At 38.7% G+C, this 18948-nt stretch overlaps 4 protein-coding genes across 6 annotated transcripts; 1 reads left to right on the forward strand and 3 right to left on the reverse strand.

The window, feature by feature from the left end:
• Positions 1–480: 480 nt before the first annotated feature.
• On the reverse strand, positions 481–3937 carry LOC111781268 (coiled-coil domain-containing protein 130-like). The gene is made up of 7 exons (XM_023661772.1): positions 3829–3937; positions 2774–2836; positions 2580–2659; positions 2198–2306; positions 1631–1790; positions 1262–1425; positions 481–1162 (listed from the first exon to the last, which is right to left on the reverse strand). The coding sequence occupies exons 1-7, from the start codon at positions 3829–3831 to the stop codon at positions 794–796; spliced, it is 948 nt and encodes a 315-aa protein (XP_023517540.1). The 5' UTR covers positions 3832–3937; the 3' UTR covers positions 481–793.
• Positions 3938–4192: 255 nt separating this feature from the next.
• Positions 4193–6934, forward strand: LOC111792464 (uncharacterized protein At1g26090, chloroplastic). The gene is made up of 7 exons (XM_023673962.1): positions 4193–4558; positions 4922–5065; positions 5145–5219; positions 5303–5493; positions 5575–5746; positions 5822–6241; positions 6577–6934. Exons 1-7 carry the CDS (start codon positions 4346–4348, stop codon positions 6706–6708), a joined length of 1347 nt encoding a protein of 448 aa, XP_023529730.1. The 5' UTR covers positions 4193–4345; the 3' UTR covers positions 6709–6934.
• Positions 6893–13092, reverse strand: LOC111792452 (protein CHUP1, chloroplastic-like). 3 transcript variants are annotated; one of them, XM_023673940.1, is made up of 10 exons: positions 12988–13092; positions 11891–12554; positions 11713–11771; positions 10877–11620; positions 8503–9885; positions 8278–8409; positions 7989–8170; positions 7607–7718; positions 7299–7442; positions 6893–7117 (listed from the first exon to the last, which is right to left on the reverse strand). In XM_023673940.1, the coding sequence occupies exons 2-10, from the start codon at positions 11997–11999 to the stop codon at positions 7016–7018; spliced, it is 2967 nt and encodes a 988-aa protein (XP_023529708.1). In that variant the 5' UTR covers positions 12000–12554; positions 12988–13092; the 3' UTR covers positions 6893–7015. The 3 variants fall into 3 exon arrangements, with proteins under 3 accessions (XP_023529708.1, XP_023529716.1, XP_023529698.1); XM_023673948.1 differs by lacking the exon at positions 12988–13092 and adding an exon at positions 12670–12749; XM_023673930.1 differs by lacking the exon at positions 12988–13092 and having other exon boundaries at positions 11891–12618.
• A 1088-nt stretch (positions 13093–14180) lies between these two features.
• LOC111781439 lies at positions 14181–18697 on the reverse strand. The gene is made up of 11 exons (XM_023662025.1): positions 18302–18697; positions 18137–18223; positions 17736–17912; positions 16750–16838; positions 16174–16262; positions 15996–16099; positions 15810–15906; positions 15666–15741; positions 15431–15545; positions 14793–15324; positions 14181–14470 (listed from the first exon to the last, which is right to left on the reverse strand). The coding sequence occupies exons 1-11, from the start codon at positions 18573–18575 to the stop codon at positions 14377–14379; spliced, it is 1734 nt and encodes a 577-aa protein (XP_023517793.1). The 5' UTR covers positions 18576–18697; the 3' UTR covers positions 14181–14376.
• Positions 18698–18948: the final 251 nt, after the last annotated feature.

Genomic DNA, 18948 nt, shown 5'->3' on the forward strand with positions numbered 1-18948 from the left:
ATATTCTTGGTTACCACCCACTTAGAATGAGAAGAAAAGAAAAGAGCACAATACAATGAAAGAGACTGTTCAATAGAAAGTGAACATGAAAAATGCTGCATTGTTAAGCTAAGAAACAGCATCCCATAAAAGCAGAGATCTTATTTCAGGTTCTCTTGGGGTTGGGAAGGAGGGTTGTCCATTGCATTTGATGACTCTTTGGCTGTACTGGAAGTAAACCGACAGACGGCAACTCTCCACTGTCTAGCCTTTTATCATAATCAGGTTAGTTACTTTGGGTTAAGTTTTTACTTTTACCACAGTTGCGTGATCCTGCGGTCAGTGATAGGCGATTCAGGGTCTGGCAGTATTGTCTAACTAAGAACATGTCCTGTTTTTAAATGCAAAAATCTTGGGTACCAGAAAAGTGAATGAGAATCTGAACATTTAAGAGTCTGCCTGTTTCTCTTTACTTCAGTCGCTGTTAACAGGGTAAAGACATGATAAGAACCGTGTCCGTGGTAGGCAACTGGGGCTCGGTACTATCCATCTCGATATCCCCTCCGCCGCCAGTAATACACAGCAGATATTAATTCATCCAAGTGCAAAAGTTCTACAAGGTGGGGATACAAAGATTTTATGAGAAGCAAATGAAGATACATATAAATTTTTTCTGCACAGTGCAGATTCGCCAGAAATGAAACCCAATAGACTACAATGGGATTCTAGAAAGAATTTCAGATAGGTCCGCCCACGTGAAATCTATGTACATATTGAACAAACAAGCTAGACCTGAATTTGAAAAACATTCACACTACAGTCGTCTAGCAGTGACAGAAGTTCCTTCCCGTCTGCTTGAATTAGCTGGTGCAGCACTTCGTGACCAAGATGATGGCTTGAAGCCACCTGTCAATATGTTTGAAGCTGCGGAAGCACAGATTTTCCTTCGTTTGGATTCCAGGTCCAATCGTTTCTTATCAGGCATGGAAGAACTGGATGATCCATTAAATATCGAGGAAGCATGAATCAGTGCCCGTTTGTTCCTACGGTTCTTCTCAAATTTTGAAGAGAACTTCATGCGAGCTGCAGTTGAAGAATCTTCTTCAGTTGCTGGAAGCAATCGTATACCGAGGCCCATCTTCCGTGAAGCATTTTCTTCTTCAGCAACTCTCTTCTTTTGACCCTGAGAAGATGGATACAAGTGTATTAAGCATAGTCATTCAAAGTTGTTAAAAGCAGAACAGAAAGAGATTAGAAACATGGTAACAATGAGATGACATACTCTGAGCTGAGCTCGAAGTGTTCTGTTCAGAGTATAGTCATCTGCATGCCTAGAATCTGAGAGTCGCTGAAGGCGAACCAATACTGGCTCAGCTTCTTTCTTTTTCTGCATATCTTTTTCCTGGTGTTCAAGTCGATAAAATGGATCTGCAAGCTTACCCCTTTCTGTAGAAAATATATTAGAAAAGGTTTTTAAGTAACATTCTGAAGGATTAAACCATCACCTTTCAATATATGCAATGAGACTATCCTTACAGACATGCATGATGATGTCAACTTGTAAGGAAATTTAAAAATGAAACCCAATGAAAAGACAGTTAAGTTTAGTGGCACTGATAAATAAATGTTATTAATGTTAAACAATCATCACCTTCATCCGCAGGGAGTTCAAGGGTTTCTGCATCCTCAATGTCATATTCCTCAGTTTTCCGTTGTGCACCACTAATAATCACATACTCGCAATTTTTTGGATCAGTCTGAATAACAATCTCTTGTCTACAGCATGCTGCTTTCATAGTAAAGCTCCATATCTGAAAGGAGCAAGAAGAGAATATTAGTCATTCAAGAGCTAGTTCGGTGTGATTTCTATACCCCAAAGGGGAGAGCCAACACCAATTAAAGAAGGAAGTTTTTAGTTACCAATTAGGTAGCAGCAGAAACAAAGAAATGCTCTACTAAACGAGTTTCATGCACATGGAGCAGAAATCAAACTTACCAAGACAAATGTGAACAATAAATAAATAAATATTGCATGTGAACAATAGGCAAGAATGTATGTGCATATATCGATTGCTAAAATCCAACGACAAACCAAGTGAAAGAAAACGAGTAAAACATTGCGTGCGTGTAAAAGTATGTGGTCACAGTTTCTTTGCATAATACAACCTTCAAAACTAGTACCAAAAGCAAGTATGTCACAATCAGCCAAGAACAATACCTTTGTAGAATAATAGTTTCCAACTTGCTTTTTCTCCGCATTGAATCTAACACCCTTTGCTATCATAGAGTTGCAGCCACCACACCATATATTGTAAGGCATCTCGAACCTAAAAAAGCAAGACACTCCAATTGATTAGAGAACACAATCCACAAAGTAAATCATCGACATGGAAATTTTCTCACTATTTTTTTTAAAAATAACATAACTCCTGTTTTAAAAAGGGCACATAGGCAACGGTGTTGAAGCACCAAGCCAAGGAGGCCTCCCAAAGGTCTATCACCTCATACTGTTGACGATATTCATGGCTTTCGCATAATCAAATAAAATCATCAATCCCAATCTAAGATTTTCCAAAAACGTATTCACATTAACTACCTACCTTATTATCAAGATACCCTGGTCTAATTTCCTTGCTCTCTCTCTCAAAGCATGTTGACCATGAAATTTGTTCAAAGACCCCTGAAAAAGGAAAATTCATAGTGAGAATCTGAAAATCTGTGCATCTATGTTAGGACATGGAAATTTCCTTGGGCGAAAATTTATTGAACTAATATGATTGAATAAGAAATGTACCTGTTTTGGGGTCCATTCTGGTGGATAGTAAAAGTTGTCTGCTCTCGCAGCTGCAAGTGAAGACTGAAAAATGCCAACCAATAAAGTTTTATAAGCCTCAATAATTCAACATGTATTGCTGATCATATATTTATATTTCATTCATTTATTAACTTTTTCTGAAAGGAAAAACCAACAATTTGATGCCGTAAAACAGACCAACAAAAAGACAATTATAAATATACATATACACATGATCCAACTAGCATACCAAGTTGATTGACTACCCAGAAAAAAATTTCATATGAAATACAATCTACTAAAATTTATAACGTAAAGGACAAAAGAAGTTGCCTAGCTAATTCAAGAGTTACCTTAAATTCAAGTTTGAGATACTCAGCCATTCAAACAGATATTTTTTTTCTAAACTACTCAGGCACAATCCGTGCAAAAACCATCTCCAGAAATTATGTTTCATGTCAAATCCAACAACAGATTCAATAATTTTCTACCTAATCACTCAATTGCCTAATTCATTCAATCGATATCCAATATCTCTATATAAACCATTTTAATTAACCGTTTTTTAGAAAAGGACACAAAAATCATGACTCCCGTTCAGAATTCAATGTGTTCTGATAAATCGACATGAAGTTCTTCTTCCAATGTTATGAGTAAAGTTGCATACAAAGAACACGGACTTGAAAAAAGTTTTCCAAGACAGTCCTAAATTACTTGGCATAATCCATGCATGAAACATCTCCAGAAAACTATTTTCAGGTTAAATCCAACAACGTTCTATGATTCTCGATCTAAAACAATTATGAAAGACAGTAACTTCAGCTATCAGAATCATTTACATCACCGACGGAAAAACGATATCCAATGATAGAATCAATTCCCAAATACACCAGCCAAGCTCTTTCAAAATAAGAAAAAGCCTAATGATAATCGATCGACATAGGACAAACGATCGGACTAACAAAATCGATTCCAAACCCTGATTTCTACAAACACATTAAATTAGATCACGTAGCAAAAAAAAGCCCTAGGAATCGAGAAACGAAATCACATACCATTATGAATCGTGGTCAGCTCCCTCAACTTCTATTCCCAATTTCAAGGTGCGAATTGAATGAAACAAGCAATCGTTCGTAAAGACGTTCGATTGTATTGGCACCGCATGTTTATATACTACTTTTTCGAGTTCCTTCCTGGGAATAAGGATGGGGGGCTTGCCTACGGAATAATCATGGGCCCAGTGGTCCTTAACATGTGGGCTCATATCTTGTAATGGGCCCACGAAATATTCATTTGGGCTGGGCTTCATTTTCGCCGTAACGTCCGTCGGCCCATTTAGCCAACTCGGTAATGAGCTTAGTTTTCTTTTTTTAAGAATTAATTTATATCCTTAATTTCTGGTAAAACATAATCCTTTTGGTTAGGCGATAGCGGCAGAGCGGGAAGTGCCTAAATGGCGTTGCCAGAAAAACAGCGTTAGCTACTTCACATGCTTATGTTTGGCTATGCCTATATAAACGCAGCCGGCGACTCCACCCACCTACGCGAACATTGTTGCAGGTTCCGATATCCATGGCGTCGTCTCTGCTCTTCTCTGCTTCTTTCTTCGGGCACCCAATTCCCATCTCAATACGAACAAGAACAGCTCCATGTAGAAGAAGATCTATGGCCATTGAGGCTTCAAAAGAGGTTACGGATGTTTCTTCTCAAAATCAACCCAGGATGCTCACTTTTCTTGGCAAAGGAGGCTCAGGAAAGACTACTTCCGCAGTATTCACCGCTCGGGTGTGTGTATTGTGTGTTTTTTGGACTCAGCTTTTTAGGCGTTTGATTTTCTTGACTACTTTTTGATCCATGCTTTTTATGAAGTTGTTGAGTTCTTGCTTTTTTGTCCTACTTCTATGCTTGGAAATTAGAGATGTTTATGCTGGATTGCTCGCATTCCTGATTTAAACATGAATTATTGAGTATGGGAATGGAATTTATGGATCCGTGATGATTTATATCGATGGGGAGCCATTCTTAAGCTAATTGAAAGATCTATTATGTTCCTGGGATCTTACCATTCTTAAGTACTCTCTGAAAATTTGTGCACAGATTTAATTATCTTCCATTTATGTATTTTCTCTTGATTTGATGGATTATCAGCACTTTGCATTGTCTGGACTGCGCACATGCCTGGTGATACATAATCAAGACGCTACTCCTGAGTATCTTCTTGATTGCAAAATTGGAAATTCTCCCGTTGAATGCAGTCACAACCTTTCAGCTGTTAGGTTGGAAACCACTCAAGTGTGTTTTTCCGTTCACTTCTCTTTCTGTCATCATGGTTCTGCTTTGGGTTTCAGACTTATCTTGTCAATGATCACAGATGCTTCTTGAACCTCTTAAACGGCTAAAGCAAGCTGATTCCCGTCTTAATATGACACAAGGAACTCTTGAAGGGGTGGGTATGTGAACCTTAGAATATGTTGCATTATAAAATGCTAGATTGCATTTCAGTATTTTAACTTTTGGAAGTTTTAATAGATTGTTGGAGAAGAGCTTGGGATACTCCCAGGAATGGATTCTATCTTTTCAGTACTTCAGCTTGAGAGATTTCTTGGGTTATCAGGTATTATGGCCCAAACAGACCAAAAAGCTAAATATGACATAGTAGTATATGACGGTATCTGCACCGAAGAAACGATAAGGATGATCGGAGCAACCAGTAAAGCAAGGTTTGAGATGCTCTTTCTCTACACCTCCCCTGTGCAAATTTGAGGAAAAAGAAACTGTATTACTAAAAGAATTTTGGATAGGTTGTACTTAAAATATCTGAGGAGTATTGCTGAAAAAACTGATCTTGGGAGGTTGGCTACTCCTTCAATTATGAGGCTTGTTGATGAAGCCATGAATATAAGCAGCCCAGGCTCCCATCTCAGTGGTAGAACCAGTACCGATACATGGCAGGCACTGGAACACATGTTAGAGGTAAATTGGTTTGCATTCTTGCCAAACAATATGAATGAAACTTGCGGAATTGTTTAATGGTCATTCATGGTGCAGAAAGGATCTTCTGCAATTGCAGAGCCAAGAAGATTTAGCTGCTTCATAGTGATGGACCCAACTAGTCCTGCCTCTGTGAAGTCTGCATCACGGTACTGGGGTTGCACTATTCAAGCTGGTGCACAAATTTCTGGTGCATTTGCTTCCATTTCTTCAGGCTTGGATGCAGAATCAGCTGCTAGATTGAAGGAGAATTTTTCACCCTTGCCTTTGGCCTTTATGCCACAGATCTCAGTTGGTTCCCCAGTAGATTGGAACACAGTTCTTCTTGATGCATCAAGTAAAGGCCCGAGGAACCTTCTTTCTTCGTCCAAAAGCCACTCCACCAATCTGCCATCACCTGTAAAATTCAATCCTGGAAACAAATCGGTTACACTTCTCATGCCAGGCTTCGAGAAGTCAGAAATCAGGCTTTACCAGGCACGTTCGTTCTCTCCCTTATTGATGAATACTCTTGAATGTTCTTCCATACCTTTGAGGATTTCCATTGGAAAACTTGCTCAAATGATCTGATATGTTTTTCATATTCCTAAAATTAGAACAGAAGATATTATGGGGTAGGAAATTTGGAATGACTTATCTATTGAGTTAGAAATGGGGCGAGCGAATATCCTCCTCTGCAAGGAGCTATGAGTTTAGTATCAAATAACGATCCATTGAGTATGCATTAGACTCAGTTAATGCTTAAGTACGCATTTGCAACAGAATCACTTTTACATTCATGTAATCATTAGTTCCATTATTTGAAAATGCAGTATAGGGGAGGATCTGAGCTGTTGGTGGAAGCTGGGGATCAGAGGCGTGTAATTTCTCTGCCTAAAGAAATTCAAGGTAAGGTGGGTGGTGCCAAGTTCACGGACAGAAGTCTTGTGATTACAATGCGTTGATGTAATCAATCACACAGACTCAAATCATAGTAATTGTCAATTAACCAAGGCCCTGTTCAAGGGTCATAAGGCAAATGTACAATGATTATAATCTGCCAAAAGGTTTAGGATACAAAATATTCAGAGGAAAAAAATAGTGCAGGGCTTCGATTGGGGCAGAGAATTTGCAATTTGACTTGATATTGTTTAAAATGAGGCATCAAATGATAATTTTATTTCCCATTCATTTCTATCTGTTGTAGCGTTGAGTTACAGGTATGATATGATTGCTGAAATTAAATTAGGATGATGAACTTGAATGAGAAATTCAGGCTTCTTGCTTATTGTCATCTCCTATCTGTGTTGTATGAACTCGGCTCCTCAACTCTTCAAAAGCCTTCATGCTCTCGGCGTCGAAGCCTCCAGCGAACTGGAAACATATCGAATCCAATATGTCAGCTACACTTGTAATGTTTTCAAATACTATACAGGCTCTTCAGGTAAAAAGAGTATCAAGATTTTGTTCATCAGTTAGAATTTGATTGGAAACAACATTCAAATTTGAAATGCAGTTGATCGACCGATGAATGATGATGGCACGTAAAATATACCTGATGAACACGGAAAGCAAAACGGACACCTTGCAAGACCAAAAACTCTCTGTTTGGCTCCTTCTCTGGTTCACTCATTGCATCTAGTTCTGATGCTACACGCTTCATGTATTTTCTTGCTAATTGTACGGATGAGAGCTTAATCTGCACTTGTAAAAGTATGATTATGTTAAACATTTTGAGGCGTTTATGAGTATCAAAGAGACGGTTCAATACTAACTAGCATTTCAATATCGTAACGAGATGCTAACTAAACTCAAGATCCAAATTTCTCAACTAAGAAAATATTGAACTTCTCAAAGTTATACCTTTCCAACAACCCCTGTATCAGACAACCAATCGACTGGAATTCCGAACTCTCTATACCGCGAGATAGCCATGTCTCTTGTGCGTAGAAGCGCGTAGACACTCTGCTCAACCCTGCCAAAAGATGAACCAAAAACAATGATTGGAGATGACAACACAAAGTGAAAAAACTATGTTCTCAATGTTGGCAATGGCAGCACAAAGTAATGCATATGTTTCTGTCTTAAGGTAAACCAGTAAAGTTTCTAACAGTTATCATACTAAATACTCGAGAGCTAACTTTACGAGAATCCCGGATGGTGATCGAACTACTTGACATGACAAAGATGCGGATTTCCAAATTCCATCTCCAATAAGAACCATGTCATTGCAAGAGATACTTACTTCTCAAGCAAGGAGTACATTTTCTTCAAAGCTGCTTCACATGGGAGTTTAGGTTCATCAACAAACGTGGTGACCCGCTTCTCCAACTTCATTAGGTCCTGATACTCGAAAGACGCCTCTCTCAAAGCATCCGCTTTTCCTTCTGGCCAATCGAAGTGCTTCAGAACTGCCCTTTCATCGACCTTAATCAAACACAAAAGAAAGTAAAATATAAAACAAGGAGATACAATATGGAGAGTCTAGACTAGAGAACGAGCTGTACAACAAAATTACACAGCAAATGTCGTACCAAGAACGATAGCTCTTCATCTAACCAATTTACGAACGCCACGACATCCTCTATATTAGAGAATGTAGCTGCTCGAACTTCAGCCGCCAATGATATAACAAAATCACCTTGAGTTTCCACGTCTGCTTTTACCTGGATTAAGTAAACGAAGTAACCACTGTCAAATTAGTACAGGTATAATACCTATACAATGCAACATTAATGGCAAAATGATGATCTACTCACCGCTATGAGGAATGATGATCTGTTTTCAATCTCTCCAATCATGTTGCTTCTAGCATCAGATACATTAGATGATGTAGAAGAAAGCAAAGGAGTATCCTTCTTTGCTTCTCGTTTCATCAGTGACTGATAGAATTCAACTAACTCAGGAGCTCTATGAACCTTATCACCACCTACACCTTTAGCTAAGCTCCCTGGAGGAGGAGGTGGACGAGGTGGTCCACCGGTCGGAGGAGGTGGTGGGGCACCAGGTGGTGGAGGTGGAAGAGGTGGAGCAGCTGGTACACCACCCCGAGGATTGGGATTCGTGCTTACCGAAGCACCTGCCGATGGTTTTGGTGGTGGCTTAGGTACCCGTGGAGGCCGCTTCTCAATCTCTGCTAGCTTCATCCTGCTGATAGCTGAAGATTCAATCTTCTTATTTTCACCTGATACATCAGCAGCATCACTAGATACAACTGGTTTTTCCTTTATTTGAGAAAGTTTTGGCGGCAAAACAACAGGTCTGTCTCTCTCAGTCTTGCCTTTAAATTCAGGGTTCAAATTTGAATTTGAAATATTGCCAAACCTCTCTGCTCTTGCCTGATCAGCCCTTTCCTTAATTTGCTTCTCTCTTGCTAATGCCAACTTATGTCGATCTTTGTATGCTGGATATTTCTCATCTAACACTCCTCCAACAGATTTAGACATAAGTTGGAATGATGATGCAACCGAATTCAAGGAGTCGTTAGGAGTCTGAGTTCTGATACTTGGGAGATTCGGAGTGCCCGGAGAGTCGGGTATTTCCTGTTCCATCGTACCGAACGAGGTGATTGCAACACTATCACTTGTATTTCTAAGCATCAATGCTTCTAATGGACCCCTTGGCTTCTGACTCATGCTCATCCTGCTCGGAGAACCACCGGAAAAGGATCTGGCTGGTGAAGAAACGACACTAGAATCATCTTTGCTTCTACCACCCCATTTCTTCAACTTCTGGATCAAGCTAGGTTTTTTACTGAGGCTACTATATCTACTGAAAGAACTATCAATTGAAGCATTGTCAAAATCCTCACTTCCAGGAGAAGATGGTTGGGAGAAGTTGCTTTCGAGATCTGTGTCTCCTTGTCCACGTTCCGATCCTGCGTACTCCAACATGAGTTGTTTAGCCTTCTCCTGAGATTTTGGGCTCAAATTCTTGTTGAGATCACGAGCTGATACTTTTCCTGTAGGAGCTTGGTAGTTGCGAAGTTCATATCTCAAGCATGCATTGACCCATCGAAGGTACACTAACTCTTCAACTTCACTGAACCTATTCATCTGAAGTCCTTCAACTTGCTTTATTAAGTCCTCATTTGTATGCCTTAAATTGTTGACTTCCTCTCTAGTCTGGGATACCAATTCACTCTGCAACAGTGTAAGACGTTGTAAGAAAAATGGGCACTCAAAACCTTTTTGCAATAAAAAACCAAGCCTTCTTCAGATAAAATTATAAGCATTTTCTGTGAGATCCCACATCGCCCAGAGAGGGGAACGAAGCATTTCTTATAAAGGTGTGGAAACCTCTCCCTAGCAGACGCGTTTTAAAACCATGGGAGGAAGCCTAGACGAAAAAGCCCAAAGAGGACAATATCTGCTAGCGGTGAGCTTGAGCTGTTACAAATGATATCAGAGCTAAACACTAGGCAGTGTGCCAGCGAGGACGCTAGGCCCTCAAGGGGGGTGAATTGTGAGATCCCACATCGGTTGGAGAGGGGAATGAAACATTTCTTATAAAGGTATGGAAACTTCTCCCTAGCAGACGTGTTTTAAAACCTTGGGGGGAAGCTCAAAAGAAAAAGCCCAAAGAGGATAATATCTGCTAACGGTAGACTTGGCCTATTTTAAATGGTATCAGAGCCAGACACTGGGTAGTGTGCCAACAAGGATGCTAGGCCCTTAAGGGGGGTGGATTGTGAGATCTCACATCCATTGGAGAGGGGAACAAAGCATTCCCTATAAGGATGTGGAAACCTCTCCCTAGCAAAAGCGTTTTAAAACCTTGGAGAAAGTCCAAAGAGGACAATATCAGCTAGCGGTGGGCTTGGACTATACAATTTTTAGTCCAATTTCAATCCTCTTTGTAAACAATATTTCCTCAAGATTATCCTATTTCCTAATTTCTTAACATGCAACCCCAATCCGTATGAGCTAATATCTAAAGAGCATTAAAGCAAAAACATACATTTGTTCCATCCGACAAGACCATCAGATTATGCTGCTTAATTGAAACAGACATTGATTACTCTATAGGAATCTTACTCCGCCAGCTGAATATCTATGTACTGCATATCTACTTTTTTTTGGATCGAAACATAAAAATGGATAAAGAAGCGTTAGAGCTATTTCTAGTTCTTACCTCTGTCATGTTCGACAGGGTCGAGATTCTATTTTCAGCAGCACCTAGTTTAATAGTCAGCTCCCGCTTTTCGATTTGAAGCTCTTTGTTCTTCCGCTTAAGTTCCATAACTTCAACCTCCAATTCCTTCACAGCTTTCAACTTCTTTTCTATTTCAGAATCCTTTTTTATAGTTTCCTGCTCCTTTGCCTGTAGACCAGAAACTTGTTGCTTGAGTAATAATAGCTGCCCTTTTGTTTGGTTAGCATCAAGCTGTATCTGTCTCTGCAACTCTTTGATCTTATTCCTTGCAAATTCCAACTCCTTCTTCACTGTAGCAGCTTGTGCAATCTCTTCTTGAAGCTTCTTCCTTTCAGCCTGAAAAGAGCTAATGGTAATATTAAGCATATCAATCTCTACTGTCTTGATCTTGAGCTGTCTCTGTAACTCTGTAACGTCGGATTCCTGTTCTTTCAATCCATAGTATTCGAGCAATTCGCCTTCAAGCTTTACTTCCCTCTCCTCCAATTCCTTTACTAAGCTGCGCAATCGCTCGAGTTCACTCGCATTGTTTGCCATCTCAGTTTCATAGGCTCTATCCTTCCCAGCTTTATTGTCATCAATTTCAGGTAATGGAAATTCAATCTCCCCAGAAAGAAGGTCTTCAAATTCAGGTAAAATCTCTTCATCTTCAGTTATATAAACAGGAACTTGATCGAATACGCTACTAATTAACTTGACTTCTTCTTCCTCCTCTTCTTCCCCCTAGTATAAAAGAAAGCTCTTTCAGTTAAACAAGATGATTTCAAGATTAGAAATTGTAAAAAAAATCTGGTAAGTTATGAACATCTACTTACATAATCATCTTTGAAGCCATGGTTAGAATGTTTAACCTCCTCCTTCTCTTCACCATTTTCTAAGCAACAAACAGGAATAATTTCAATATATCAGACAACATATACAACTTATCCAGCAATATAAATGAGACAAAAGCTGATGAAAGAAGAGTAAAACGCAGTTCAAATATATGAATACCGGTAAGCTTGTCGACCGAGGCGACTGAGTTTGAGTTTTTAACATTGAGCTGCCTTACTGCATAGGCTGCAACTGAAGCAGCAACCAAAAGCCCTAGCCTGAGTACCATCAAGCAAATACTGACATAAACATTTTAGCTTTCCAGTTGAGATAACCCAGTTCTTGGAAGCTGTATTGTCCATTCCTCCCCACCTCCATGGCTATCATTTCAAACCATTGAACCCCTAAAATGCAGACAAGCCGAAAGAAGTGCAGTAGTACAATCCTAATGAGGGTTCTAACCAGAAACCAGGCCAGTTTTTTCAATTAAGACGCAAATTCAATGGCCATGTTTCAATCAAACCCATCAGGCTAACACCCTTACCATCTTCTCATGTTTATGGATCCTACAGACAGCAGACTTACTTTGAAGTTTAAGACAAATTCTGATGCTAACTTGCTAAGAGCCACGGTAACCACTAATAACGAGTGGCCAATCTTTCTCCAAAAGGATTGCCTCCCATGAATTTGTAGGCATTTAACAAGTAACACCACTCGTTCAAAGGATTGAGCACAGAGTAATAACACCAAAAAAACAAAGCTGAAAGAGACGGTAGTCACTGTTGAATTTGAAGGGAAACGTCCGGCCGATGAACTCCCTTTCTTATCCGAGTTCTGTCTATATCTGCATCAAAGGAATGAAGGGGATTAAGCCCAGGAGAGTTAAATTGTGGCTAAAGAAGAGAACAAACTTTCACTTGTCCCAATAAATACAAATGTTCCCGCTGGCTCTTGGCTACCTAATTGGTGGGTGTTTGTCAAACTCTTTAACTTCGACAGCTTCCAGCCTAATTAATGGACCAAAGGCATCTAACAATCTTATAATCTAATGGGTCTGTAATAGTACCCTGCTTAAGAGTTGTTAAGGAAAGAAAATCATTAAGCTCAAAAGCTGCTACCCTCCACAGCAGAACCAAAAAGACAATAAAATGGGGGTTGAAACTATAACTTCAAATTGTTTATTTGACATTGATATGGAACATCTAGAGGGAAATTTTTAAAGGGGTTGGCGGGGCCAACCTTAAATTACATTAAGAAAATGGTGCGTTAAAGCTTACCACAGAACGAGTGTGAACGAAGATGGACACGATGGGTTGAAGGGTAGGTTTGGGTAGCGAAGGCAAGGCTGAAATTTAATTCTTGGCCGTTGGCTGCAGTGGACCGATGCATATGGAACCATGCTGTCAAGCGCCAAACAAATGCCTTTACCCTTTTTGACATGTCTCTCGGACTTCTTGTTTTCTTCTGTCAGCCGCTATCATTGTTCAAAAACTTAGCGTGCGATGCGCTGTAACCTATTGCCTCCATATTGAATCGGATTATGCAAAAGTAAAATCCACCTCCAATTTTAGAACGAGGTGACAAGATAATGGGAAGTAGAAAAGTTCGTTTCTAGTAATTTCTAGTGTTTTAACAACTCCTTTTTTACTCAAAATACTTTCTTTAAGCAATTATAGACATTTTAGACCGACATTAGATAAGCAAGTATTGAAAAGGTGAGATCCCGACATCTTAGAAAGTGATATTTGCCCATTAATTAGGGTTGTAATAAGAGGAAAAATGTAACAGTTCAACCTCACTTCTAGCCGATATTGTCTATTTTGGCCCGTTACATATCGTCGTTAGCCTCACGATTTTAAAACGTATCTGTAAAGGATGTTTCGTCCCCTTCTCCAACCGATGTAAGATCTCACAATCCACTCCTTGGAGCTCCAGCATCCTTACTAGCAGACCACCCGATATCTAGCTCTGATACCATTTTGAGCCATTACGTATCGTCGTCAGCCTCATAATTTTAAAATGTGTCTACTAGAGAGAGATTTCCACACACTTATAAAGAATGTTTAATTCTCCTCTCTCATCCCACGTGAAATTTGAGAATCTAAACCAACTAGAGAACATTAGTGAGCCAAACTTTGAGAATGCCGGGAGAGGTTGCTTTCGGGGTCATAAATAAGAGAACCCGGATGTCACAGTAGCAGCCAATCTATGTCATCCAAGAGCGCTGTATCAGTGGACCTTATTGGTCCCCGTGGAAGATAGAACAATGTACATTTGCTCAAAATCAATTCCAGCTTTAATCATTGAAAACATGAAAGAGATTGCATGCTGAAATTCATCAGGACAGTGCCATCGAAGTTACAATTAAAGATCTGTAAAAAGAATGGCTTGAAATAGGACCCGATGCCTGGGAGACAAACAAAGGAGCAACAGATTCTAGAGACTATAAGCAAAAGCTTTATCTTCTGAGTGAAAATGAAACTAAGCTTGAATTCTCAATCTCAATTGATTTATGATCAAGTCTGTTAAACAGCAAGATGTTGTAATCCTGATTCTACTTCGCAATTATACTAGCAAAAATACGACACGTACTCTGTTTCATATCCAAAAAAAAAAACTTAAGAACGAACTTGGGGTCAACTTTACATCGCAGTATGTGAGAAAGTTCAAGCTTGATCGTCCCATTTCCACCTTCGTCCGACCTCCTCAAGAACCTTTGCACGAGCTTGACTCTTCCTTGCTTCATCTTCTACCCAAGATCTGCATGCAATGGTATCAAAAATAAAAGATAGCTGAGTTTCCAAACCTCAGCTAGGCTATTTTCTAAACAATTTCGTATTGTAAACCGAAAGACTACAACAGCTTCTATAGCATACATGTACATTAATTCATATTATTGCCCATTTAATGGAGTATATTAGTCGAGTTATTTGCAGGTTCAGGTTTCTAGAGGGCTAGCAGTCTTGGCACGTACCTCACGAAGGAATAACGAAGACAAAAGTAAATTTACACAGACAAGAAGAAATATTTCAAAAGTCAAAAAGAAAGAAGCTAGGACAAGATGAACTAAAAAGTCAATTACCTAAGAATACGGAGAGCTTCTTTCTCAGCTTCAAGCACAGATTTCGTATCAAGCGTTACTTCAAGCTGGCTCTGTAAACGGGCATGCATATCGTGTAGCTCACTCTTCTCTGCCTCACATACAGATCTCTCAGAAAGAAGCTTTTCTGTCATCCCATCAACTTCTTCCTTAAGGCTGAGAAGCAATTGCCTCTGACAGTTTATAGATGCCTTTTCCTTTAAATACTCAGAAAAAAACTTCTCTTGAACCATCTTCTGCTCTCCCAAATCGCTGATAGCAGTAAGATAAAGCTCCTCCACCTTGATCAGGCGTTCTTTCTCTTCAGTTAGCTTCTTATCCCAATACCTTTGTATGTCTCCTCTTTCTAACAATTCCAACTTGATATCTTCTATCTCAGCTTTTCTAGCAGATCTCTCTGATTCCAGTCTTGATAATTCAAAAGAGATTGCTTCTGCCATCCTGCCACTTACCAGTGCAACTGCTACTTGTGCTTTTGTTGAAGGCTTGTTCGGTTGAAACCGTTTGATTTGACCTGTGAACAGAAGATATAACATTCAGAGGTTTTTTTAGAGGCAATATAAAATGTACATAACTCTTCGTGAGTAGACAGAACAGAATAACTAGGATAAAAGGAATACCAAAAACTTTTCTGTGAATGCTTCTCTCCCCAGCTAACATATCCATGAACAATTGTGGCGATGCTTCTGAACTGATCTCCTTCAAGTCCATAAAACCCACCTTTGTACTTGATATCTGGACTGTAGAAAAAGTCAAAAGCAATGACACACTGATAATCATTGGTTATATGTAATTTAAAGAGGAAACAATTCCGAATCAATTGAAAAATAATGGATTAAATAAGAAATTCTGTACCCGTTCTAGTATTCCGGGAACCAACTCATAATCTAACTGGGCTTTCCAGTCGATCAAGGTCTGGCGAGATACAAACCTGCAGCATTACAGATACGGTCGTAAATGGAATTCAAATAGATCCTAAATTTCATGCAGATGTCGTACCTCTCAGGAAAAAAGTAGGTTTTCTCCCGATCTCCCAAGCCATCATATCCGTAGTTTGGTGATAACTTGCTGGGTATGATACCAGCTTCTGCTAGAGCTGAAATTAAGTCCGGAACTAATTCATTAACTGCTACGACCAACTAAACACTTTCTCTCAAACAAGAAAATAATACGAGGAAACCCCACCTTGAATGGACTCAAAATCAGGATCTTCCATACTTATATCATCAAAGGCAGCAATTGTTGACCCAGAAAGCAAAACTGATGGAATAATATGGTGTTTTGGATTCCTGTTTTGGAGAATGGGGGAAATGATTTAAATGGTGAACATGTTAATTCAGAAAAGAACTTTACTAATTTCTACCTTTCCAGTGACGAATACATATGAACTAGCCACCTTGCATATTCTCTTCTACTACACAATTCTCCAGCATCAATATCATCTTCAATAACCTGTACACATATCCTACTCTTTGAGATGTTCATGCTCACACTTGGACCTAAACTTTTATTTCTCGATGAACTTGAATGAAAGGCTAAATAATATGGGAACAATGCACAACCAGACACCAGAACATGAAAATAAAAATTTAAGGGAAACTGTATTGTGCAGTTGGCTTCATTATGAAAAGAATGGGCTTTGAGAAACTATGCTTGATGAGAATCAATGACATAACTCATACGTCCAAACCGTAATTATTCGTATCATAAATACACATAATTTTAAGAATTTCTCAAAATTATTCATTTTAGAATTAAATTCCAAAAAGTGGTAGAAATTTCTAGATACGTGTAGGCATCTACAACATATAGTAGGAAGCAAAATTTAAGTTGATCCTTGTCATGGTCCAACTTAAGAGTTTTCCCATATTTGATTAAATTTGTGTTTCTTATAAACTGACAAAAAAAAAAAAATAATAATAATAATTCCTGAGCAGACCTTCAGTTTCTTCAAAATCGATAAAGCTTCATCTTGAGCAGAATCCACAGGAGCGGAAATTATAACTCGTTCAGGCTTATTTCCAGAATCTGAAATACATTAAAATAAGAAGAAATGTATGATTATCATGGTTGTATGTAGTTGAGATATCTAAAACACACAAGGGCAAGATATGTAGCCACAATCATTGACAATCAACGCACACACGTATATCTTGACAGTACACTCCAAATATCAACAGCTAATCATCAACAATCATTCTATAGATACCAAACAAATCATAGGTTTTATCAGTGAAAATACAAAGAGAAGTATGATGCTGGGGAGTTACTTGCAATATTCCATTTTATTGCAGGGAAGAAAAAGTGAACTTTTAGCCATTCCAACCTCTTTGATTTCCCATAATCTTAATGCTAATTAAGAAGGGGTAAAATGAGAAGTTGAAGGCATTAAGTGCACCATGCTCAATCCTCTTCATATCAGACACTAACCTACTAACACAATTCCAGACTATATCTTGTGATGCAACAGGTAAATCTTATAGAGAAAACAGACGAGTCTAGGGAAAGCAATACATATGAAATATGCTCACTTTCATTCTTCCGTCCAAGAAACCTCCTTATCAGGCAAAGGAATGGGATTTTTGCATCTCACAATGCACTCGTAGTACCCCCAAAGAGACAACTTCATAACTTTTTCCTTTTAAATTTCTCCATGCAACCAAGCATTACTATGAAACAACACGTACTTTCCAGCATAAGGTGAATGAGTATAACGATGTTCAAACGAGGTAAACTATTGTTCATGAACAGCTTTTACAAGACTAAATTTAAGAGTAGTACTGAGAGGCAAAATTATAATCTATGCGATCAACATCCCAATCTCCAAACTTAAAAGATAAGGTCCCAACTCAAATTTCAGTAGTAAGAAGCATTAATGTAATAATACATCCTGATCTATGATTTATCGATGTTTGAACAAAATACCTGAAGTAACAGCGTCATAAACCTTAGAATCAGGTATAGACTCAGCACCAGATTCAGTCAGTAGGTCGTGATTGGTTAAACTATCCTCCACTGTTTTGCCTTGATCGCTTTCATTTTCCATACGACTAAATACCCCTTCTAATGATCTCAAGGGAGTACGCCACTGGAACTTAAACCCTGTAAAAAGACACATACTCACTAAATAAACAATCTTTTCAATTTTCCACATGCAATTATGTATTAACTAAATCCCATTACTAAGATAGTACTTAAATCTTGCCAACTTGTAATTCATACTCAAGGGAAATGAAAGAAAAGCTCAACCAATTAAAAAAAATATAACCACTAGTTAAAGGAAGATACCCAATTTCGTGAAAACAGAATTATGATATCCAACTGACCTCGTCTAGATAGTGAAATGTGAGAAATGGCTGCGAACAAAACAACAAGCGAGGTCCCGACGATGCCTATTACGAAACGAGGCACCCCTGCGAAAGACAATACCGTAAACACAAACCAAATTATAGAAAATCAAGGGGAAAATGTGATAATGAAGTAAAATTAACCTCGTCTCTCGATTTTTGCGTCGCTGGTTGGAGAGTTGAGAAATATCCATCCACCATAGCCGTCGTTGTTGGGATGGTCGGGATTAAACCAAGACGAGAGCTCAAGGTCTCTTTCAGTAATTGAAGCAGCAATACGAAATTTAGAGTTAGTGGGCCTGAGATGGCCGAGGAATAGATGCGAGTAAGGCGGAATAACATTCCGTCGTCGTGAAATCGACGGCGACTTCGCAGGGAATAGAGAGAAGGTAGATGCAAAAGAAGAAGAAGAGCACATTACTAAGAAAATTAGGGCTTTTCGGATAGTACGTTTGATGTCTGTCGGAGGCAGAGTGCGTTGCGTTGATGCAAAGATGAGAGGTATCGTCAACAGTGGACCGTAGTGGAACTGGCTGTGTGAGGGCGATTACTTCTTTTTTTTTTTTTTTTTTTTTTTTTTNAAAAAAAAAAAAAAAAAAAAAAAAAAAAAAAAAAAAAAAAAAAAAAAAACATTATTATATTTACAAATCTGACAATTGCATTTTAAATTTCTAAATATAATAAAGTAAATAAATAAATAAATTTGATTTCTATTTTTTATTAGGGTAACTTTACCTATAGTGTACTCGCTACTTGTTTCGAAATATTATTTTACTACTAATGATCATTTT

The sequence above is a fragment of the Cucurbita pepo genome, chromosome LG01 (genome assembly GCF_002806865.2).
Source record: "Cucurbita pepo subsp. pepo cultivar mu-cu-16 chromosome LG01, ASM280686v2, whole genome shotgun sequence".
Taxonomy (NCBI): Eukaryota; Viridiplantae; Streptophyta; class Magnoliopsida; order Cucurbitales; family Cucurbitaceae; genus Cucurbita; species Cucurbita pepo.